At 46.9% G+C, this 24845-nt stretch overlaps 1 protein-coding gene across 1 annotated transcript in view; it reads right to left on the bottom strand.

Moving 5' to 3' along the window:
- Positions 1 to 3244: 3244 nt before the first annotated feature.
- Positions 3245 to 24845, bottom strand: part of LOC126292277 (MD-2-related lipid-recognition protein-like) — a 58454-nt gene continuing 36853 nt past the window's right edge. Inside the window, exons 2-4 of the mRNA XM_049986184.1 lie at positions 20814 to 20951; positions 16019 to 16188; positions 3245 to 3455 (exon numbers count right to left, since the gene is read on the bottom strand). Of these exons, the coding sequence (XP_049842141.1) occupies positions 3351 to 3455; positions 16019 to 16188; positions 20814 to 20951 (413 nt within the window). The 3' untranslated portion in view covers positions 3245 to 3350. The remainder of the gene's footprint in view (positions 3456 to 16018; positions 16189 to 20813; positions 20952 to 24845) is intronic.

Raw genomic sequence — 24845 nt, 5'->3', positions numbered from 1 at the left:
GATGCTCAATAGACTTTGCAAAACCGTTTGTGAATATTCCCCACAGTTCTTTCCCTGCACTGAGAAATTCGACGACGGCACGTTGCTTGTAACGTACATCACCTACAGACGCCATTTTGAAACTGTCCTGCTGCTACGCCATCTGTCGGAAGTGACGAAAGCTTGGCGCGCTCACTCAGGAGACATTTTGAATTCGTAGCATTGTTTTTGGTTGAGAAACATGCGGTGCATTACTTTCTAGACAAATCTCGTAAGATCAGTATAATTCAGATATACATATTTCATGTGTCAAATATTATTGTACGCTGCGACACTGCAGTTAGTTACTATCTATGGTTAACATAGCAAAACAATCACCTGGGTTTTTAATATTAATTGAGAGTTTTTTTTATCGTATAAGGAAAAAGACGTCGCGCCCTCAATTTAATAGAAAAAAGCAATAAAATATCTGTATCGGGACAAAATCTTTGGAAATCAACTAAGTGAAGGTCAGCAGTAACTTTGCTCCAGATACAATGATAGTGATGTTGCTGTACTGGTCTTCAGTCCAGAGACTCTCCATCTACTCTATTCTGTGCAAGCTTCTTCATCTGCCAGTACCTCCTGCAACCTACATGCTTCTGAATCTGTTTAGTGTATTCATCTCTTGGTCTCCCTCTACGATTTTTACCCTCCACGCTGTTCTCCAATGCTAAACTGGTGATCCCTTGATGCCTCAGAACATGTCCCACCAACCGATCCCTTCTATTAGTCAAGTTGTGCCACAAATTTCTGTTCTCCCCGATTCTATTCAATACCTCCTCATTAGTTATGTGATCTACCCATTTAATCTTCAGTGTTCTTCTGTAGCACAACATTTCAAAAGCTTCTATTCTCTTCTTGTCTAAACTATTTATCGTCCATTTTTCACTTCCATACATGGCTACATTCCATACAAATATTTTCAGAAAGGACTTCCTGACATTTAAATCTAATGTCGATGTTGACAAATTTGTCTTCTTCAGAAACGCTTTCCTTGCCATACGCGGTCCACATTTTAAAACCTCTTTACTGCGACCATCATGTTATTTTGCTCCCCAAATAACTAAACTCATCAACTACTTTAAGTGTCTAGTTCTATAATCTAATTCCCCCAGCATTACCTGATTTAATTCGACTACATCCCACTATCCTTGTTTTGCTTTTGTTGATGTTCAGCTTATATCTTTCTTTCAAGACAATGTCGTTTCTGTTCATTGCTCTTCTAGGTCCTTAGCTGTCTCTGACAGAATTACAATGTCATCGGCGAACCTTAAAAATAGCTCAAATGGCGCTGAGCACTATGGGACTTAACTTCTGAGATCATCAGTCCCCTAAAACTTAGAACTACTTAAACCTAACTAACCTAAGAACATCACACACATCCATGCCCGAGCCAGGATAAGAACCTGCGACCGTAGCGGCGCGTGGTTCCAGACTGTAGCGCCTAGAACCGCTCGGCCTCACCGGCCGGCAGGCGAGCGTCGCTATAATGCCAAATGGTACTATTTCCTTTAGGCAATATCTATCTTACCCCTAGTGATATATGCCTCTACATCCTTACATTTGTCCTCTAGCTATCCCTGTTTAGCCATTTTGCACTTCATGTCGAACTCATTTTTGAGACGTCTGTATTCCTTTTTGCCTGCTTCATTTACTGCATTTTTATATTTTCTCCTTTCATCAATTAAATTCAATATATCTTCAGTTACCTAAGGATTTCAACTAGCCCTCATCTTTTCACCCACTTGATCCTCTTCTGCCTTCACTATTTCATCTCTCAAAGCTACCCATTCTTCCTCTACTGTATTTCTTTCCCCATTCCTGTCAATTGCTCCCTTATGCTCTCCCTGAAACTCTGTACAACCTCTGGTTCTTTGAGTTTATCCAGGTCCCATCTCCTTAAATTACCACCTTTTTGCAGTTTCTTTAGTTTTAATCTACAGTTGATAACCAATAGATTGTGATCAGAGTCCACATCTGCCCCTGGAAATGTCTTACAATTTAAAACCTGGTTCCTAAATCTCTGTCTTACCATTATATAATCTATCTGATACCTTTTAGTATCTCCAGGGTTCTTCCATGTATACAACCTTCTTTCATGATTCTTAAACCAAGCTATGATTAAGTTATGCTCTGTGCAGAATTCTAGCAGGCAGCTTTCTCTTTCACTCCTTACCCCCCATTCCATATTCACTTACTACGTTTCCTTCTCTTCCTTTTTCTACTATCTAATTCCAGTCACCCATGACTATTAAATTTTCGTCTCCCTTCACTCTCTGAATAATTTCTTTTATTTCATCAAACATTTCTTCAATCTCTTCGTCATCTGCGGAGCTAGTTGACATATCTACATCTACATCTACATTTATACTCCGCAAGCCACCCAACGGTGTGTGGCAGAGGGCACTTTACGTGCCACTGTCATTACCTCCCTTTTCTGTTGCAGTCAAAAACTTGTACTTGTACTACTGTGGTAGGCATGGGCTTCATATCTGTCATGGCCACATTAATGCGTTCACTATGATGTTTGTAGTAACTTACGCACATTACTATTTTTTTATTCATTGTTAAACCTACTTCTGCATTACCCCTATTTGATTTTGTATTTATAACCCTGTATTCACCCGACCAAAAGTCTTGTCCCTCCTGCCACACAACTTTACTAATTCCCACTATAACTAACTTTAAACTATCCATTTAAATGTTCTGATTAAGGGATCTGACATTCCACACTCCGATCTGTAGAAGCCAGTATTCTTTCTCCTGATGACGACGTCCTCCTGAGTAGTCCCAGCCCAGAGATCCGAATGGGGGACTATTTTACCTCCGAAATATTTTACCCAAGAGGACACCATCATCATTTAACCAAACAGTAAATCTGCATGCCATCGTGAAAAATTACAGCTGTATTTTCGCCTTGCTTTCAGCTGTTCTCAGTACCAGCACAGCAAGGCCGTTTTGGTTAGTGTTACAAGGCCAGATCAGTCAGTCATCCAGACTGTTGCCCCTGCAACTACTGAAAAGGCTGCTGCGATAATGGTATTACGTATGACAGGAAGCAGCCATTACTCTACTTTTTCCACACAAGAGGGTCGTACCACCGCAGTGCACAAACAAACACACACACACACACACACACACACACACACACACACACACAGACACACACACACACACACACACACAGAAAGGTGATAAGGGATGCAATAATTCCACAGCAGAGTTGATTCGGAAAGAGACTTTAATGCCAGAAACTGAGGAATGACACAGTGTTAGGAGCCGCCAGCCTCCTGCTACTGGATCACAAGTCAGATGACGTCACGATGCTCTCAGTTCTTGCCCACTCCCAGGATCTTTATCCTGACGATGAAGCAACACTCGAACTTGATGGGCTCGCCCTTGTTCCACAACTTCCACATCACGCTGTACTCTCTCTGTAAAAGGACAAAAAATATATAATTAGGAAAATTTTAGACTCTGGAAGAGAAGCTTGAGATAATAATTACTTGTAGTCTTTCTGAAACATAAAACAAGTCATGATCCGAAGAATGGCCGGTTTCGTTTAATGATGCCAAATACAGGGGTGGGCACAAAAATACAGAACACCACAAATACAACAACACATTACCATGCTGGAAAAACTTTTGGCATTCAAACAACACTTAATCGTCTCTGAATGGATAAATGCAGGTCCCGTATGGGTTTCTAGGGAATCTTATACCACCCTTCCTGCAAAATAGTGGCAAGTTCAGGTAACTATGATGGAGGTGGATGGTTACCAATACCCTTCTCCCAAAAGTAGACAACGAAGACTCAGTAATATTGAGGACTGCTGATTGTGGTGGCTAGGGAAACGCGAAATTTCGTCTAAATGGCTATGGAGACACGAAATTTCATCAAAGTGTCCTGGAAGATGCGGGATGTGTAAACAGGGGCCCTGTCATCTCAGAACACTGTATCAGCAATGAGGAACAAATATTGCACCATGAGATGGACCTTACCAGCCAGAATGGTCAAGTAGTCCTAGGCAGTAATGCGACCCTTCAGAGCAACAATGGGGCGAAATTTCATCAAAGTGCCCACAGAACTAGTCCTGGAAGATGCTGGATGTGTAAACAGGGGCCCCGTCATCTCAGAACACAGTATCACCAATGGGGAACAAACATTGTACCATGGTATCGACCTTACCAGCCAAAATGACAAGTAATTCTAGGCAGTAATGAGACCCTCCAGAGCAGCAATGGGTCCCATGGTATACCGCAATATGGCTGCCAGAATCATCACTGAATCACCGTCATGTTTCACTCTTGGCAACTAGCAGTCTGTACTGCTGACTTGGGCCAACTTACACCAGACGTAAAGCCAGAACTGGAAACGGTGTGAAACAAGAATCAACCAACCAAATGACTTTCTTCCACTGTTCCACAGTCTGGGCTTTAAGGCTTCGGCACAACTATTTCCTGTTACGGGCGTTTGCATCAAAGACAAGTGGTTTTGGTATTTCAGTTCGGCTCTGCCCTTATGGTGCTCCCTTCGCGTTGTTTCGGTGCTGACAGTTTTCGTGAGTGCGACGATCAGTTCTGCAAAGGCTTCTGAAGTTGTCGTCCTCTTATTTTTCATCACAGTCGCCTTCAGGGGCCGTCTGTCTTGGTCACACCCTATTCACTTTCATCCGCATTGTGACACGGAGGTTGATGTTTTTCCGCTTTCCCTCTGTGTGATATAAATCCTCGATATGGGACCTCTTGAAATACCGTATGAGCGTCAGCAATTTTCTCGCGGTGGAATTCACTTAACTCCGCTGTAATGCACTCACAGCTACACACGACACTGTTCTGTTCAGCACTCACACTTGCAATGCAGAGGACATTGCGCAGGTGGTGTTCGTGGTCAGTTACGACATCGCAACCTGCAGGCTTCGCTAGCATCTGCATTTATGTTCAAGCATTCAATTTCCACGGTGTTTTCATATTTTGGCCCAACCTTTGTATATGTACCATCATTCTTATGTACGTTAACAGGTGCGAATGGATTACAGTTCTACACAATGACATCTGTATAGACAGTCATTGGAATACCTATTTGTTTCGTATCTCAGAATAACTAAATCTACACTTTGGTTTTGATTTTCTGGATTGCATGCATCTACACACATCAAAAAAGGTTTTGCATCACCCTGGTTCCCAGAACTCCTGATCATAGACGTTGACTGTGGACGCTGTGCCACAGACACAGCCCCTTTGGCTGTTCACAGACGTTACTAAACCCACTCAAAGATGTAAACAACCATCCATGAGAAGCGCTTATTAAATCAAGGGGGTCCAACAGCCGATCAGTTCCAGTCATTCCACCAGGAAGGACGTACATGGCTCGTCTGTAGTTCAACCATGCCTAGACGGTTCCACGCGTCCGCACTGCTACTTTATAACAGGAAGGGTTCTCAACAACGGAAGTGTCCAGGAATCTCGGAGTGAACCAAAACGATGTTGTTCTGACGTGGGGGAGACACAGAGAGACAGGAACTGTCGATGACATGCCTCTCTCAGGTCGTCCAAGGGCTACGACTGCAGTGGATGAGCGCTACCTACAGGTTATGGCTTGGAGGAACCCTGACAGCAATGCTACCATGTTGAATAATGCCTTTCGTACAGCCACAGGACGTCGTGTTACGAAGCAAACGGTTCAACTTCACTCCTGACGTCCATGTCGAGGTTCTTCTTTGTAAACACGACACCAAGCAGCGCCGTACAATGGACCCAACAATATGCCGAATGGACCGCTCAGGATTGGCATCACGTTCTCTCTACCGATGAGTGTGCTCCCTGCCGCCGTTGGATAAGCAGCTGCAGCAGCAAGTCGTATACTACTAGCTCACTCATTTCTTACATAGTTTAAATCTTAATTTCTTTGCGTGTTTTTGGTACTTGCATTGTTTAATTCATAAATTTCAGGCGTATTATAGTACTTGAAAGTTGTAGCATCGCGTTTTTAGTACCTGAATAGTGTAAAATCGCGTAGTCTCCTTCCGCCGCCAAGCAGTGTGTCAGCAGTGCGCAAGTAGCAGCATGAATGCATTTACTAGTCACCCATGTATTTTAATAACCGTTTAAATTTTGTGTCGAATTGTTTGTGCTCTATGTAGATTAATTCAGACGTTCTTTGCACAACAGTTTTTAGCATGGATAGGGACTGCAATTGCTGTGTTCGGATGCAGGCTGAGTTGGCATCCCTTCGTTCCCAGCTTCAGGCAGTGTTGGCTTCGGTCACACAGCTTGAGGCTGTTGCCAATGGGCATCACTGTGGGGGTCCGGATGGGGGTTTGTCGGGGACGGCCAGCTCGTCCCACGCATTCCCCGATCGGACTACGACTGTGGCTACCCGGGATACTGCCCGCATTGAGGCTGATCCCTCACCTGTGGTAGAGTGGGAGGTCGTCCCGAGGTGTGGCAGGGGGCGAAAGACATTCCGGAGGGCTGAACGGAAGGGCTCTCCAGTTCGTCTGACGAACCGGTTTCAGGCTCTGTCTCCGGCTGAGACTGATGTTCGGCCGGAGATGTCTGCTTGTCCTGTTCCAGAGGTTGCCCCTCAGTCTGCAAGATCCGAGCAGTCGCAGAGGGTGGGCTTAATGGTAGTTGGGAGCTCCAATGTCAGGGGCGTAATGGGGCCCCTTAGGGATATCGCAGCAAGAGAGGGCAAGAAAACCAGTGTGCACTCCGTATGCATACCGGGGGGAGTCATTCCAGATGTGGAAAGGGTCCTTCCAGTTGCCATGAAGGGTACAGGCTGCACCCATCTGCAGGTGGTCGCTCATGTCGGCACCAATGATGTGTGTCGCTATGGATCGGAGGAAATCCTCTCTGGGTTCCGGCGGCTATCTGATTTGGTGAAGACTGCCAGTCTCGCTAGCGGGATGAAAGCAGAGCTCACCATCTGCAGCATCGTCGACAGGACTGAATGCAGACCTTTGGTACAGAGCCGAGTGGAGGGTCTGAATCAGAGGCTGAGACGGTTCTGCGACCATGTGGGCTGCAGATTCCTCGACTTGCGCCATAGGGTGGTGGGGTTTCGGATTCCGCTGGATAGGTCAGGAGTCCACTACACGCAGCAAGCGGCTACATGGGTAGCAGGGGCTGTGTGGCGTGGACTGGGCGGTTTTTTAGGTTAGATGGCCTCGGGCACGTACAGAAAGTGCAACAGCCTCAAAGGGTGCGGGGCAAAGTCAGGACATGCGGGGACCAAGCAGCAATCGGTATTGTAATTGTAAATTGTCGAAGCTGCATTGGTAAAGTACCGGAACTTCAAGCGCTGATAGAAAGCACCGAAGCTGAAATCGTTATAGGTACGGAAAGCTGGCTGAAGCCAGAGATAAATTCAGCTGAAATTTTTACAAAGGTACAGACGGTGTTTAGAAAGGATAGACTGCATGCAACCGGTGGTGGCGTGTTTGTCGCTGTTAGTAGTAGATTATCCTGTAGTGAAGTAGAAGTAGATAGTTCCTGTGAAATATTATGGGTGGAGGTATACTCAACAACCGATCTAGGTTAATAATTGGCTCCTTTTACCGACCTCCCAACTCAGCAGCATTAGTGGCAGAACAGCTGCGAGAAAATTTGGAATACATTTCACATAAATTTTCTCAGCATATTATAGTCTTAGGTGGAGATTTCAATTTACCAGATATAGACTGGGATACTCAGATGTTTAGGACGGGTGGTAGGGACAGAGCGTCGAGTGACATTATACTGAGTGTACTATCCGAAAATTACCTCGGGCAATTAAACAAAAAACCAACTCGTGGAGACGAGTGGACCTACTCATAACAAACAGACCCGAACTTTTTGACTCTGTAATTGAAGAACAGGGAATCAGTGATCATAAGGCCGTTGCAGCATCCATGAATATGGAAGTTAATAGAAATATAAAAAAAGAGAGGAAGGTTTATCTGTTTAGCAAGAGTAATAGAAGGCAGATTTCAGACTACCTAACAGATCAAAACGAAAATTTCGATTCCGACACTGATAATGTTGAGTGTTTATGGAATAAATTTAAGGCAATTGTAAAATGCGTTTTAGACAGGTACGTGCCGACTAAAACTGTGAAGGACGGGAAAAACCCACCGTGGTTCAACAACAAAGTTAGGAAACTACTGCGGAAGCAAAGAGAGCTTCAATCCAAGTTTAAACGCAGCCAAAACTTCTCAGACAAACAGAAGCTAAACGATGTGAAAGTTAGCGTAAGGAGGGCTATGCGTGAAGCGTTCAGTGAATTCGAAAGTAAAACTCTATGTACCGACTTGACAGAAAATCCTAGGAAGTTCTGGTCTTACGTTAAATCAGTAAGTGGCTCGAAACAGCATATCCAGCGGGATGATAATGGCTTTGAAACAGAGGATGACACGCGTAACGCTGAAATACTAAACATCTTTTTCCAAAGCTGTTTCACAGAGGAAGACCGCACTGCAGTTCCTTCTCTAAATCCTCGCACCAACGAAAAAATGGCTGACATCGAAATAAGTGTCCAAGGAATAGAAGAGCAACTGGAATCACTCAACAGAGGAAAGTCCACTGGACCTGACGGGATACCAATTCGATTCTAGACAGAGTACGCGAAAGAACTTGCCCCCCTACTAACAGCCGTGTATCGCAAGTCTATAGAGGAAAGGAAGGTTCCAAATGATTGGAAAAGAGCACAGGTAGTCCCAGTCTTCAAAAAGGGTCGTCGAGCAGATGCGTGAAACTATAGACCTATATCTCTGACGTCGATCTGTTGTAGAATTTTAGAACATGTTTTTTGCTCGAGTATCATGTCGTTTTGGGAAACCCAGAATCTACTCTGTAGGAATCAAAATGGATTCCGGAAACAGCGATCGTGTGAGACCCAACTCGCTTTATTTGTTCATGAGACCCAGAAATTATTAGATACAGGCTCCCAGGTAGACTTCCGGATGGCGTTCGATACAGTTCCGCACTGTCGCCTGATAAACAAAGTAAGAGCCTACGGAATATCAGACCAGCTGTGTGGCTGGATTGAAGAGTTTTTAGCAAACAGAACACAGCCTGTTGTTATCAATGGAGAGACGTCTACAGACGTTAAAGTAACCTCTGACGTGCCACAGGGGAGTGTTATGGGACCATTGCTTTTCACAATATACACTCCTGGAAATTGAAATAAGAACACCGTGAATTCATTGTCCCAGGAAGAGGAAACTTTATTGACACATTCCTGGGGTCAGATACATCACATGATCGCACTGACAGAACCACAGGCACATAGACACAGGCAACAGAGCATGCACAAAGTCGGCACTAGTACAGTGTATATCCACCTTTCGCAGCAATGCAGGCTGCTATTCTCCCATGGAGACGATCGTAGAGATGCTGGATGTAGTACTGTGGAATGGCTTGCCATGCCATTTCCACCTGGCGCCTCAGTTGGACCAGCGTTCGTGCTGGACGTGCAAACCGCGTGAGACGACGCTTCATCCAGTCCCAAACATGCTCAATGGGGGACAGATCCGGAGATCTTGCTGGCCAGGGTAGTTGACTTACACCTTCTAGAGCACGTTGGGTGGCATGGGATACATGCGGACGTGCATTGTCCTGTTGGAACAGCAAGTTCCCTTGCCGGTCTAGGAATGGTTGAACGATGGGTTCGATGACGGTTTGGATGTACCGTGCACTATTCAGTGTCCCCTCGACGATCACCAGAGGTGTACGGCCAGTGTAGGAGATCGTTCTCCACACCATGATGCCGGGTGTTGGCCCTGTGTGCCTCGGTCGTATGCAGTCCTGATTGTGGCACTCACCTGCATGGCGCCAAACACGCATACGACCATCATTGGCACCAAGGCAGAAGCGACTCTCATCGCTGAAGACGACACGTCTCCGTTCGTCCCTCCATTCACGCCTGTCGCGACATCACTGGAGGCGGGCTGCACGATGTTGGGGCGTGAGCGGAAGACGGCGTAACGGTGTGCGGGACCGTAGCCCAGCTTCATGGAGACGGTTGCGAATGGTCCTCGCCGATACCCCAGGAGCAACGGTGTCCCTAATTTGCTGGGAAGTGGTGGTGCGGTCCCCTACGGCACTGCGTAGGATCCTACGATCTTGGCGTGCATCCGTGCGTCGCTGCGGTCCGGTCCCAGGTCGACGGGCACGTGACCTTCCGCCGACCACTGGCGACAACATCGATGTACTGTGGAGACCTCAGGCCCCACGTGTTGAGAAATTCGGCGGCACGTCCACCCGGCCTCCCGCATGCCCAGTATACGCCCTCGCTCAAAGTCCGTCAACTGCACATACGGTTCACGTCCACGCTGTCGCGGCATGTTACCAGTGTTAAAGACTGCGATGGAGCTCCGTATGCAACGGCAAACTGACTGACACTGACGGCGCCATTCGACGGCCAACACCGCGGTTCCTGGTGTGTCCGCTGTGCCGTGCGTGTGATCATTGCTTGTACAGCCCTCTCGCAGTGTCCGGAGCAAGTATGGTGGGTCTGACCCACCTGTGTCAATGTGTTCTTTTTTCCATTTCCAGGAGTGTATATATAAATGACCTAGCAGATAGTGTCGGAAGTTCCATGCGGCTTTTCGCGGATGATGCTGTAGTATATAGAGAAGTTGCAGCATTAGAAAATTGTAGCGAAATGCAGGAAGATTTGCAGCGGATAGGCACTTGGTGTAGGGAGTGGCAACTGACCCTTAACATAGACAAATGTAATGTATTGCGAATACATAGAAAGAAGGATCCTTTATTGTACGATTACATGATAGCGGAACAATCACTGGTAGCAGTTACTTCTGTTAAATATCTGGGAGTATGCGTGCGGAACGATTTGAAATGGAATGATCATATAAAATTAATTGTTGGTAAGGCGAGTACCAGGTTGAGATTCATTGGGAGAGTCCTTAGAAAATGTAGTCCATCAACAAAGGAGGTGGCTTACAAAACACTCGTTCGACCTATACTTGAGTATTGCTCATCAGTGTGGGATCCGTACCAGATCGGGTTGACGGAGGAGATAGAGAAGATCCAAAGAAGAGCGGCGCGTTTCGTCACAGGGTTATTTGGTAACCGTGATAGCGTTGCGGAGATGTTTAGCAAACTCAAGTGGCAGACTCTGCAAGAGAGGCGCTCTGCATCGCGGTGTAGCTTGCTGTCCAGGTTTCGAGAGGGTGCGTTTCTGGATGAGGTATCGAATAGACTGCTTCCCCCTACTTATACCTCCCGCGGAGATCACGAATGTAAAATTAGAGAGATTAGAGCGCGCACGGAGGCTTTCAGACAGTCGTTCTTCCCGCGAACCATACGCGACTGGAACAGAAAAGGGAGGTAATGACAGTGGCACGTAAAGTGCCCTACGCCACACACCGTTGGGTGGCTTGCGGAGTATGAATGCAGATGTAGATGTAGATGAGTGTCGCATATGCCTTCAACTAGACAATCGTCGGAGACCTGTTTGACGGCAACCCAGTCAGGCTGTTAGACACGCTGTCCAGCGAGTGCATCAAGGGTGAGGTTCCCTGCTGTTTTGTGGTGTCATTATGTGGGGCCGACGGACGCCGCTGGTGGTCATGGAAGGCGCCGTAACGGCTGTACGATACGTGAATGCCATCCTCCGGCCGATAGTGCAACCATATCGGCAGCACATTGGCGAGGCACTCGTCTTCATGGACGACAATTCGCGTCGGCATCGTGCGCATCTAGTGAATAACTTCCTTCAGGATAACGCCATCGGTCGACTAGAGTGGCCAGCATGTTCTCCAGACCCTATCTAACATGCTTGGGACAGATTGAAAAGGGCTGTTTATAGTGACGTGAACCATCAACCACTCTGAGGGATCTCCGCCGAATCGCCTTTGTGGAGTCGGACGATCTGCACCAACAGTGCCTTCATCAACTTATGGATACTATGCCGCGACAAACACAGGCATGCATCAATGCAGGGGGACATGCTACTGGGTATTAGAGACACCGATGTGTACAGCAATCTGGACCACCACCTCTGAAGGTCTCGCCGATGTATGGTGGTACAACATACAATGTGTGACTTTCATTAGAAATAAAAAGGGCGGAAATTATGTTTATGTTTTTCTCTATTGCAGTTTTCTGGACAGGTTCCGTAATTCTCGGAAATGAGGAGATGCAAAATAGACAGTACTGGGGATCACGATTTGTTCCGTGTCTCAGAATGGCTGTACTTACACTTTGATTTCGGTTTTCTGGATTGCGTGTTTGTAAGAGGCTGATATGTTCACGTGTTATAGGAGTACGTCGAACACCAAGCCAAATAAAAAAATCCCGATCCCCTTCCTGGTAATGACATTGGCACTCCAAAGATTAAACGGGCCACACAGTGATTCTGCTTTGTAGCTATCCCTGAAGTAGACGAAGCAATGTTAACGTTAGTTGATGCGTGGGCATGGTGGATGTGTGTCACAGCACTGTATTGGGTCTCAGATACACAGCACAGCACATCAAAGTCTATTTGCTGGGTAAAATGTCAATTGCATTTTCTACTGCTGTGCAAAACTTAACGACGAGCTAGATAAAGTAATATAATATATTTAACTACTCGTTTTAAATTACTGAAAGTGCGGGAGCCTGTTGCCAGAGCTCTACTTGTCATGCTCAGGATGCTGGAAGTCACATGACGTGAGGCGAGCGTCAATGGTTCAAATGGCTCTGAGTACTATGGGACATAACTTCTGAGGTCATCAGTCCCCTAGAACTTAGAACTACTTAAACCTAACTAACCTAAGGACATCACACACATCCACGCCCGAGGCAGGTTTCGCACCTGCGACCGTACTGGCGCGCGGTTCCAGACTGTAGCGCCTAGAACCGTCGGCCTCACCGCGAGCGTCACTGTACGCCAAATGGGGCTAGCCCCCCAACACGAAGCATTTGAGCAGATGTACACAGAAGAGCCTAAGAAACTGGTACACCTGTCTAATATCGTGTAGAGGCCCCTCGAGCACGCAAAAGTGCCACTACACGACGTGGTATGGACCTGACTAATGTCTGAAGTAGTGTTGGAGACAACTGACACCATGAATCCTGCATGGCTGTCCACAAAGAGTACGAGGGGGTAGATATCTCTTCTGAACAGCATGTTGCAAGGCATCCGAGATATGCTCAATAATGTTTATGTCTCGGGAGTTTTGTGGCCAGCGGAAGTGTTTAAACTCAGAGGAGTGTTCGTGGAACCACTCTGTAGCAATTCTGGGCGTGTGGGGTGACGCATTGTCCTGCTGGAATTGCCCACGTTCATCGGAATGCACAATGGACATGACTGGATGCCGGTGATCAGACAGGATGCTTCACGTACCTGTCACCTGTCAGAGTCGTATCTAGACATATCAGTGATCCCATATCACTCCAACTGCACACGATTCACACCATTACGCTTGAACAGTCCCCTGCTGACATCCAAGGTCCATGGATTCATCAGGTTGTCTCCATAGCCATACAAGTCCATCCACTCGATACAGTTTGAAACGAGACTCGTCCGAACAGGTAACAAGTTTCCAGTCATCAACAGTCCAATGTCGGTGTTGACGGGCCCAGGAGAGGCGTAAAGCTTTGTGTTGTGTAGCCATCAAGGGTACACGAGTGGGCCTTCAGCTCCGAAAGCCCATACTGATGCTGTTTCATTGAATGGTTCACAGGCTGGCACTTGTTGATGGCCCAGCATTGAAATCTGCAGCAATTTGCGGAAGGGTTGCACTTCTGTCACGTTGTCAGTCGTCGTTAGTCCCGTTCTTGCAGGACCTTTTTCCTCCCGCAGCAATGTCAGAGATTTTATGTTTTACCGGTTTTCTGATATTTACGGTACACTCATGAAGATATACTATGGGAAAACACCCACTTCATCATTAACTGATCTGACAGAACCAGACACATGTTGTCTTATATACACATTGCCGACCGCAGTGTCGTATTATGCCTCTCTGTTTGAATATGCATGGCTATACCACAGCCCTTGGCGCCGCAGTGTATGTTGTAAGGTTTTGATGATGACGTGTCAGTCACACATCTCAGACATTTTATGATATATCAGATACGCTACTCAATATGTAATGAATTTTATAGTCTTTACATTATGCTCTGCAGTGTATGATCTGTATTGTTTATTGATTCTCACTTCACCTTTAACCTTGACAATGAATATAAAGCTATAATGGTGATCATGTGAAACAAATGACTATTAAACATATAGCCAAATATCTGAAATTTCATTAAAAAATACTCAGTTCTATCTGCTAGTAGGTCTTTCATTCAACTGAATAATTGTTAAGATAATCCGTATTTATGTAAACACATCAAAAAACAGTTTTTAATCACCCATTTATTTTGAAATTCACTGCATAGAAAACCAAATTGGTCTGATGCATGAGATCACAAAAAAAAGATAAAGAAAAACTGTATCAACAAAATCGTCTGCTTCCCATGGGTGATTATTCTGGGCACTTCTGAACATCACCCGCTCGGTTGCAGGCTTGAACCCATGGTGGTGTACCATCGATGAGATCAACAAGTCAGCCCAGGTCCAAACTGTCCCACTCTTCAATGGCGATTCTGCAAAAGCCACACACAGTATGTAGTGGTTGTCGACGTCTTGAAACAGCTTGTTTCAATCATCCCAGACAGATTTGGTTCACGTCCGACTAACAGACATGCCACTCCATTCTGGTGATCCTAGCATGCTGAAGAAACGCGCACGAGAACAGCACGAAGAGCACACTATCCATCAAGGTGAAATTGTCACCAAGTCTCGTTCGCGTACCATAGATCAACGGGATTGCCCTCACCAACCACGAGGGGCGTACGGTGACCCCATATAATGCCAATTCAGAACAACACTCACCACCAACCTTTGTACATGTGGGACACAATGCTGGAGACGATCGACATTACAGAATTGTCTCTAACTGGTTGCAGTTATCAGGATACAATCCGATCCGTCCATAAACAACACCTTATTCCAATCCTGGGGCATTCATTCGGCATGATTTTTTACCAATCGGTAATGGAATCTATGGTGTTGTGCTGTACGATGTGGTCCTCGTTATCGTCGTTTAAATGGTTCAAATGGGTCTGAGCACTATGGGACTGAGGTCATCAGTCCCATAGACTTTAGGACTACGTAAACACAAGTAACCTAAGGATATCACACACATCCATGCCCGAGGCAGCATTCGAACCTGCGACCGTAGCAGCCGCGTGGTTCTGGACTGAAGCGCCTAGAACCGCCATGGTCGTCCAGAATGGAAATTTGCATCAATAAAGTAGTCACCTATCAGTGTAATATGATACACGACCTCCTGTAGTCTCTTCGAAGGCCGAATTCAGCTCTGGGGCACGAGAACTCTAACAAAAAAACTGTAGATACCGATAATCCTGCGCATCTGCAGAACGTGGACCGTTTGTGCGAGGTAAGTCCTCAACACTACCTGTCAGTTGGAACCGACTCCATGTCTGCACCACTTCACTTTAACTCCAGTGCACACAACGATCAAATTTTCTGTTTGAGAAGCCTTATACACACTATGTGATTATCCAGGCCTGATCATTAGTTGCGACTGTCCGTTCCACAAACGACTCTAATAGGTCCATACTAGCGCTTTAGATTCAACTGGAATGCTGCAGTCCATTCGAGTGGGACGTTCTACCCCTACGTAGCGCTCATTGTAGCTGTGCATGTGTTTAGAGACAACGTCAGTGGTGGCATTCCCACTGGTACAGAAACAGTTGCAACGGTTACACATCTGCACGGCCTATCGCAATGATACAAAACCTTCGTTGATGTGTGTATTATGCTTGCCAGGCGATGGAATATTCCTGTCAGGAAGTCAGGAAACCAGGTGTCGACCTTGGGTCCACAACCTATGCTTTCTGGATTTCATGGATGAACAGAGGTGTCGTTAGGGCCACAGGACGGTCGCTACACATTTCAGGGAGAGAAAGGAAGAGGTCCAAGGCCAGGTACTCACAGAGGGGAACTTTCTGCTGATCTGCAGGTCGTACGAGTAGTTGGCCCGGGCGCCGGCAGCCAATGGGCAGCTGGTGAAGTGGCAGCCGTCTGTGTCCATGCCCTGGAAGGCCACATCACCCATGTTGCCATGCCAATAGGCCACTGCCTTTACTTGGTCAGCATTCTCATCTGCAACCAAAACACACCCTGGATGTACTGACCAGTCAAATAAACAGAACATATCAGTTACATTACAATACACAGGTAATAATACCTGCAAATTAGTACAAGCCCTAATTAATAAAATATCGCCCATGGCACTTTCTGTGAGCTTTCCAATGTGTTTGAATGTGAAGATCATGTGACTCTCTTAGAAAAGCTTAAATTTCATGAAATCGATAGCTCTACACATAACTGTTTTAAATCATACATAGCAAACAGAATACAAATTGTTGTACCCCAACTATGCTACAAAGGTATGAAATTTTAGTGACTGAGAAAAAAATTATAGAGTCCACAGGGTTGAGTTTTATGTCCACTTCTTTCGAACTTCCACTTAACATTGAACTAGCAAAATTGGTACTTTTAGCAGATGGTACTAGTGTTGTAATAAATCAAATTAGAGAGAAAAGAATAGAAGAGCCGATAAATGTTATTATACTAAGAATTATTAAGTAGCTCTCTGAAAATGGACTCCCCCTTAATTCTGAGAAAACACACTGTATTCAGTTCTGTCAACAGAGAGATTCATATCAACCACATCACATGAAAAGGAGTCTGTAAAAAGGATTGAATATTCAAAATTTTTGGGGATACACGTTAATGAAAACTTAAAATGGAAGAAGCGTATTACTGAGCTTCTCAAACAATTAAGTTTGGCTACTTTTGTTCTTCATATAATTGCTAGCGCTGGAAACAAACGAATCAACCTCCTGACATATTTTTAAGCAGTAATATCTGGTATTCACCCACAGTCGTCATATACGGAGCTAGGTATTTTAGCTGACCATCACAGTACACATATTCCCTAATGAAATTCGTCATAAATAATCCATCACAATTTCATGTCCAAAGCTACAACAATGGAGGAAGAAAAGATCTTCATTACCCTTTATTAACGCTACCAGTGGCTCTTTATTAATGCTTCCAGTGGCTCAGAAGGGAATTCAATATGCAACAACAGAAATGAAGTAGTGCTGAAGGGAACTCACACCATGAATCCTGCAGCGGTAATCTAAGTCCGTGAGAGTACTAGGGGGTAAAGATCGCTTCTGAACAGCACGTTGCAAGGCATCCCAGATATGCTCAGTATTGTTCTTGTCTGGTTGCCAGCGAAAGTGTTTAAACTCAGAAGAGTGTTCCTGGAGCAACACTGTAGCAACACGAGTGGGCCTTCGTGGAATAGTTCGCACGCTGACACTTGTTGATGAGCCAGCGTTGAAATCTGCAGCAATTTGCAGAAGTGTTGCACTTCTGTCATATTGAACGATTCTCATGATTCGTCGTTGGTCCCGTTCTTGCAGGATATTTTTCCAGCCGCAGCGATATCGGAGACTTGATGTTTTACAGGATTCCTGATATTCGCGATACACCCGTGAAACGGTCGTACGGGAAAATCACTACCTCAAAGAGGATGTGTCCCATCGTTCGTACACCGACAACAACACCACGTTCAAACTCACCTAAATCTTGATAACGAGCCATCGTAGCAGCAGTAACCGATGTAAAAACTGCACCAGATACTTTTTTCTTATGTAGGCCTTTTCGATGGTAGCGTCGTATTCTCCCTGTTTACGTATATCTGTGTAGCCTATACATTGCCCCAAGCCATGATCAACTTACCTGCGAAAATCCCATGAAAATTCGTCCAGTTGTTTTGGAGTTTAGCGGTTCACAGACAAACTGACAGACACGGCGGTTTTACAGACTTGTTAGTACACTGAAGAGCCAAAGAAACTGGAATAGGCAAGCGTATTCGAATACAGAGATATGTCAACAGGCAGATTAGGCCGCAGCGGTCGGCAGCGCCTATATAAGACAACAAGTGTCTAGCGCAGTTTTACATCGGCTACTGATGCTACAATGGCAGGTTATCAAGATTTAACTGAGTTTGAAAGTTGTGTTATAGTCGGCGCACGAGCGACAGGACACAGCATCTCCACGGTTGCGATGAAGTGGGGATTTTCCTGTACGACCATTACGCGAGTGTACTGTGAATATTAGGAGTCTGGTAAAACCTCAAATCTCCGACATCACTGCGGCCGGAAAAGATCCTGCAAGAACGGGACCAACGTCTACTGAAGAGAATCGTTCAACATGACAGATGTGCAACCCTTCCACCAACTGCTGTGTTCCCTCAATCACTGGATGACAGAAAGCCTTACGCCTTGCTTGGGCCTGTCAACACCGACATTGGACTGTTGATGACTGGAAACATGCTGCTTGGTGGACGAGTCTCATTTCGAATTGTATGGATGGACGTGTATGGGTATGGAGACAACTTCATTAATCCATGGACCCTGCATGTCAGCAGCGAACTGTTCAAACTGGCGAAGGCTCCGTAATGTTGTGGCCCATGTGCAGTTGGAGCAATATGAGACTCCTGATACGTCTAGATAAAATTTTCACGGGTCACACATATACAACCATTCTGTCTGATCACCTGCATCCATTCGTGTCCACTGTGAATTCCTACGGACTTGGGTAATTCCAGCAGGACAATGCAACACTCCACACGTCCAGAAATGCTGCGTGTGGTGGCTCCAGGAACACTCTTCTGAGTTTAAACACTTCCACCGGCCACTAAACTCACCAGACATGAACATTATTGAGAATATTTGGGATGACTTGCGACATGCTGTTCAGAAGAGATCTCACCCACTCGTACTCTTACGGATTTATGGATAGCCCTGCAGCACTACTTCAGATGTTATTCGATTCCATGCCACGTCGTGTTGCGCCACTTCTGCATGCTTGCGGGGGCCCTGCAGGATATTAGGCAGGTGCGCTCTCTGCTGCCATAATAATTGGTAATGTTGCGTCCTATTCATTTCTCTTGCTGACTCACGTTGTAGTGGATGTGATACAGCGTTGTACACCATCGAGAGCTTGGGGAAGTGGTGTTTACTTACAGGCAAATGGCAACGGCGGCAGGCAGGAATTTTGTATCAGGAGACCTATCCCCGCCAATAACAACCACAGCACTCAATGAGTGCAACAGTGTTCTCCGTTTGTCTGAGACAAGACGTTTCAGCAGCAGTAATTTATGAAAGTCGTACCTGAAATGTTCAGACACCAGACTTGGACGAAAATGTGATTAACACCATTGTAGGCGACCACCGTGTCAGTACCAGGCACTTGGCCCGGCAGTACAGGATAAGCCAGACGACCGTGTGGAACATTCTCTATGACAATTGTTATTACCCTTGTCACTTACAGTGTGTGTAGAGCTTACTAGCAACAGGCTTTCCACATTTGGGGCAGTTTTCTCACTGGTTTCTTCACCAGGCAAACACGATTCTGGGGTTTGTGTCAGCCACCCTACTCACAGATCAGGCCATCTTTAAGCGGATTTGTATCGTCAATTTCATAACAGTCTTCTATGGGATACTATGCAGATCCCCCATTGTATCGTGATAGCGGATCATCAGTATTGCTGCAACCGGAATGTGTGGGCCAGGATAATTGGCGACTGTATCTGGGAACCAGTCTTCCTGCAAATTCGCCTAACAGGCCTGAACTATCGTCATTTCTTCTGGAAGAAGTGCCATTGATGATCCGAAGGATTATGTGGCTTATACATGATGGTGCTCCATCCCACTTCCCCGATAACGCCTGGACGCATCTCAATCGTTTCTTCCCTCATTGATGGATCAGATGAGGGGATCCAGTTGCATGGCCTGTTCGTTAATCGGATCTCAAGCTGTGTGATTTCTGGTTATGGGGCCATCTCAAAACGTTCGTGTATGCAGAGCCCACTCCAGATGTGGAGACACTGGAACAGCATGTTCATGCTGCCTTTGACACTGTCCAGATGCGACCTGGGCGATGTGAATATTTGAGACAGAACATGCTACGGCGCCTACACACATGTGTTGAGGCACATGGAAACTATCACATACTGTAACTGTGGCTGCATAGTACAGTGCGCATTAGACCACAGTTTCTGTAAGAATGTATGACTGAATATTGGTTGGTTGGTTGATTTGAGGGGAAGGGACGAACAGTGAGGTCATTGGACACATCGAATTATGGAAGGATGGGGAAGGAAGTCTGCTGTGCCCTCCCAGAGGAACCATCCCAGCATTTGCCTATAGAGATTTAGGGAAATCACGAAAACCTAAATCAGGATGGCTGGACGGTGGTTGAGCTGTCGTCCTCCCGAATGCTAGTCCAGTGTGCTAAGTACTGCGCTACCTTGCTTGGTATGATTGAATAAATTGTCTCTAGGGACATAAGTTCATTATATTCTTTTTGTTCTGTATCGTCTCATCGATCAATCCCTAGAGTTTGTACATGGTGGAGAAAATCACCTTGTACACCTCTGGTGCATTCACACGACATTAGTTTGCTGTCATAAAACTACAGCCGAGTGAAGAGCATGTGCTTCAGCCACGTGCATACAATCGTCTGCTGGAAAGTGACCACAAACCTAATGTCATATTTTACTGGCCGTGGGATCTACTCTGTCTCTGGGGGCTCCAAACTGGTGGATGATGGGCCTGCCATTGGTGTCCTTCCACTGACAGCAGCACAACCACCACCACCAACAACAACAACATGTGTGCGCCAGGCACGGCCGGATGTCTACTGACCTGGCGTGTAGGAGAAGGAGATGCCGGCCGCCTGGCCCTTCCTGATCTTGCAGGGCTGCCCATACGCCGCCTCGGTACAGGGGTGCACACGCACGGCGTGCACCGAACAGTTGCGGCTCACCACAGCGCCGTCCATTTCTGCAACAAGAAGAGCCAAAGGGTAAATCACGTGTAGCTGGCTGCGGGCGGCATACGCTACTAGGACTAAGAACTACTGGGCGTTATGAGGGGCGTTCAATAAGTAACTAAACACATTTTTTCTGAAATAATTTTATCAATGATTCCAGTACACCGTATTATTCATCACCATTTTGGCTACAAAACCATGTTACTCAACATAATACCCGTTCAGTGCGACGGCATTACACCTTATTGCTAGGGCCCGTACGCCCACACAGTACCACACACTACTGTTCGACGTCGCAGCTAACATCTTGCTGCATCAATAACCTCCCCCGTCGATCACGTATTGGTCCCTGTGTTCATCAGAGACGAGGGTGTCGCCAGGAGTGCCCCAGGATAGTTTGATAGGACAGCTATTGTTCTCTATATACATAAATTATTTGGCAGACGGGGTGGGCAGTAGTCTGAGGTTGATTGCTCATGAGGCCGTGGTATGCGGTAAGGTGTCGAAGTTGAGTGACCGTAGGAAGATTCAAGACTTAGACAAAATTTCCAGTTGGTGTGTTGAATGGCAACTATCACTAAATGTGGAAAAATGTAAGTCAATGGCTGGTTCAAATGGCTCTGAGCACTATGCGACTTAACCTCTAAGGTCATCAGTCACCTAGAACTTAGAACTAATTAAACCTAACTAACCTAAGGACATCACACACATCCATGCCCGAGGCAGGATTCGAACCTGCGACCGTAGTGGTCGCTCGGCTCCAGACTGTATCGCCTAGAACCGCAAGGCCACTCCGACCGGCAAAAAATGTAAATTAACGCGGATGAGTAGGTCCAAATGGCTCTGAGCACTATGGGACTTAACATCTGAGGTTATCAGTCCCATAGAACTACTTAAACCTAACTAACCTAAGGACGCCGGCCGCGGTGGTCTCGCGGTTCTAGGCGCGCAGTCCGGAACCGTGGGACTGCTACGGTCGCAGGTTCAAATCCTGCCTCGGGCATGGATGTGTGTGATGTCCTTCGGTTAGTTAGGTTTAAGTAGTTCTAAGTTCTAGGGGACTGATGACCACACCAGTTGAGTCCCATAGTGCTCAGAGCCATTTGAACCATTTTTAACCTAAGGACATCACATACATCCATGCCTGAGGCAGGATTCGAGCCTGCGACCGTAGCAGCAGCGCGGTTCCGGACTGAAGCGCCTAGAACCTCTCGGCCACAACGGCCGGCTGGATGAGTAGGAAGAACAAACCTGTAATGTTCGGATACAGTATTACTAGTGTCCAGCTTGACACAGTGAAGTCGTTTAAATATCTGGGTGAAACGTTGCAAGCGTTGTGAGGTGGAACGAGCATTTGAAAACTGCTGTAGGCAAGGTAAATGATCAGCTTCGGTTTATTGGGAGAATGTGTTGTGGTTGGCAGGTGAGCCAACCGTATGGTTAAAGGAGGCCGATATGCACGCGTTTTAGCTCACGCAGGCTGGCGTGAGGTCTGGAACATGACAAGGGAATTAGAAGTGAGAAAAACGGACGTAGCTGGTGGAATACTTAACTTTAATCCATTAATGACGAACGTCGCTCTTTATGGTACATGATTCACAATATCAATAGTACGGATACTGGCGCCTTGCAAGGTCGTAGCAAATAACGTAGCTGAAGGCTATGCTAACTATCGTCTCGGCAAATGAGAGCGTAGAAGTCAGTGAACCATCGCTAGCAAGTCGGCTGTACAACTGGGGCGAGTGCTAGGAAGTCTCTCTAGACCTGCCGTGTGGCGGCGCTCGGTCTGCAATCACTGATAGTGGCGACACGCGGGTCCGACGTATACTACCGGACCGCGGCCGATTTAAAGGCTACCGCCTAGCAAGTGTGGTGTCTGGCGGTGACACCACAGAATGTAAAGGGTACCACATGTTGGACGCTGGTGCGATGTATTCTTGAGTACTTCTCGAGTGTTTGAGATCCGTACCAGGTTGGATTGAAGGAAGACATCGAAGCAATTCAGAGGCGGGCTGCTAGATTTGTTACCAGTAGATTCGGACAAAACGTAACTGTTACGGAGATGGTTCGGGAACTCAAATGGGATTCCCTGGAAGGAAGAGGGTTGTCTTTTCGCTAGACACTATTGAGAAAATTTAGAGAACCACCATTTGAACCTGACTGCCGAACGATTCTACTGCCCCCAACATACACTCCTGGAAATGGAAAAAAGAGCACATTGACACCGGTGTGTCAGACCCACCACACTTGCTCCGGACACTGCGAGAGGGCTGTACAAGCAATGATCACACGCACGGCACAGCGGACACACCAGGAACCGCGGTGTTGGCCGTCGAATGGCGCTAGCTGCGCAGCATTTGTGCACCGCCGCCGTCAGTGTCAGCCAGTTTGCCGTGGCATACGGAGCTCCATCGCAGTCTTTAACACTGGTAGCATGCCGCGACAGCGTGGACGTGAACCGTATGTGCAGCTGACGGACTTTGAGCGAGGGCGTATAGTGGGCATGCGGGAGGCCGGTTGGACGTACCGCCGAATTGCTCAACACGTGGGGCGTGAGGTCTCCACAGTACATCGATGTTGTCGCCAGTGGTCGGCGGAAGGTCACGTGCCCGTCGACCTGGGACCGGACCGCAGCGACGCACGGATGCACGCCAAGACCGTAGGATCCTACGCAGTGCCGTATGGGACCGCACCGCCACTTCCTAGCAAATTAGGGACACTGTTGCTCCTGGGGTATCGGCGAGGACCATTCGCAACCGTCACGATGAAGCTGGGCTACGGTCCCGCACACCGTTAGGCCGTCTTCCGCTCACGCCCCAACATCGTGCAGCCCGCCTCCAGTGGTGTCGCGACAGGCGTGAATGGAGGGACAAATGGAGACGTGTCGTCTTCAGCGATGAGAGTCGCTTCTGCCGTGGTGCCAATGATGGTCGTATGCGTGTTTGGCGCCATGCAGGTGAGCGCCACAATCAGGACTGCATACGACCGAGGCACACAGGGCCAACACCCGGCATCATGGTGTGGGGAGCGATCTCCTACACTGGCCGTACACCTCTGGTGATCGTCGAGGGGACACTGAATAGTGCACGGTACATCCAAACCGTCATCGAACCTATCGTTCTACCATTCCTAGACCGGCAAGGGAACTTGCTGTTCCAACAGGACAATGCACGTCCGCATGTATCCCATGCCATGTAGATTTAGATGAAGACTGGGCCAAACATATGAAAGTCAGAAGGGGCGAATCCGGGCTGTGTGGTTGGATGAGGGAAAACACTCCAATGAAGTTTTTTGAGCTCCTATCGGGTGCACAGTCTTCTGTGAGGCCGTGTGTTATGGAGATGGACAAGTTCGTTCGCATTTTTGCGCCAACGAACACGCTGAAGTCGTTTCTTTAATTTCCTGAGCGTAGCACAATAAACTTTAGAGTTGATAGCTCCACCATGAGGGAGGACATGAAACAGAATAAAAACTTCAGAGCCCCAGAAGACCGTCACTATGATTGTACCAGTTGAGAATACGGCTTTGAATTTTTTCTTCCGAGGAGGTGTGGCGTCTTTGCATGGATAGCCGTTTCCCGGTTCGATGTTTCTTTATCTCTGTCGATGTTAGACAAAAATCTGTCACCATTAGCCTCATAACGCGCAAGAAATTCCGCACACATAATCCTTCGTTACTCTCTATGGTTTTCTGTTGGGACGCGAGGAACGCAGCTTGCACGTCCCTTTGATTACCACAACTGGTGGACGAGTGTGTCAGCACTAGCAACAGAGACGTCCAGTTGAGCAGCGAGGTGTCTGATCGTGATCCGTCGATCACCTCGAATGAGGGTGTCTGCACGGTCCAATACTACAGGAGTCACAGCTGTGTGCTGCTGGCCGACACGCTGAAGATCCGATAGGTTT

Source organism: Schistocerca gregaria, chromosome 9 (genome assembly GCF_023897955.1).
Source record: "Schistocerca gregaria isolate iqSchGreg1 chromosome 9, iqSchGreg1.2, whole genome shotgun sequence".
NCBI classification, from domain to species: Eukaryota; Metazoa; Arthropoda; class Insecta; order Orthoptera; family Acrididae; genus Schistocerca; species Schistocerca gregaria.
Note: the sequence above shows the minus strand (reverse complement) of the source record. Positions and strands in the feature narration are given on the sequence as shown.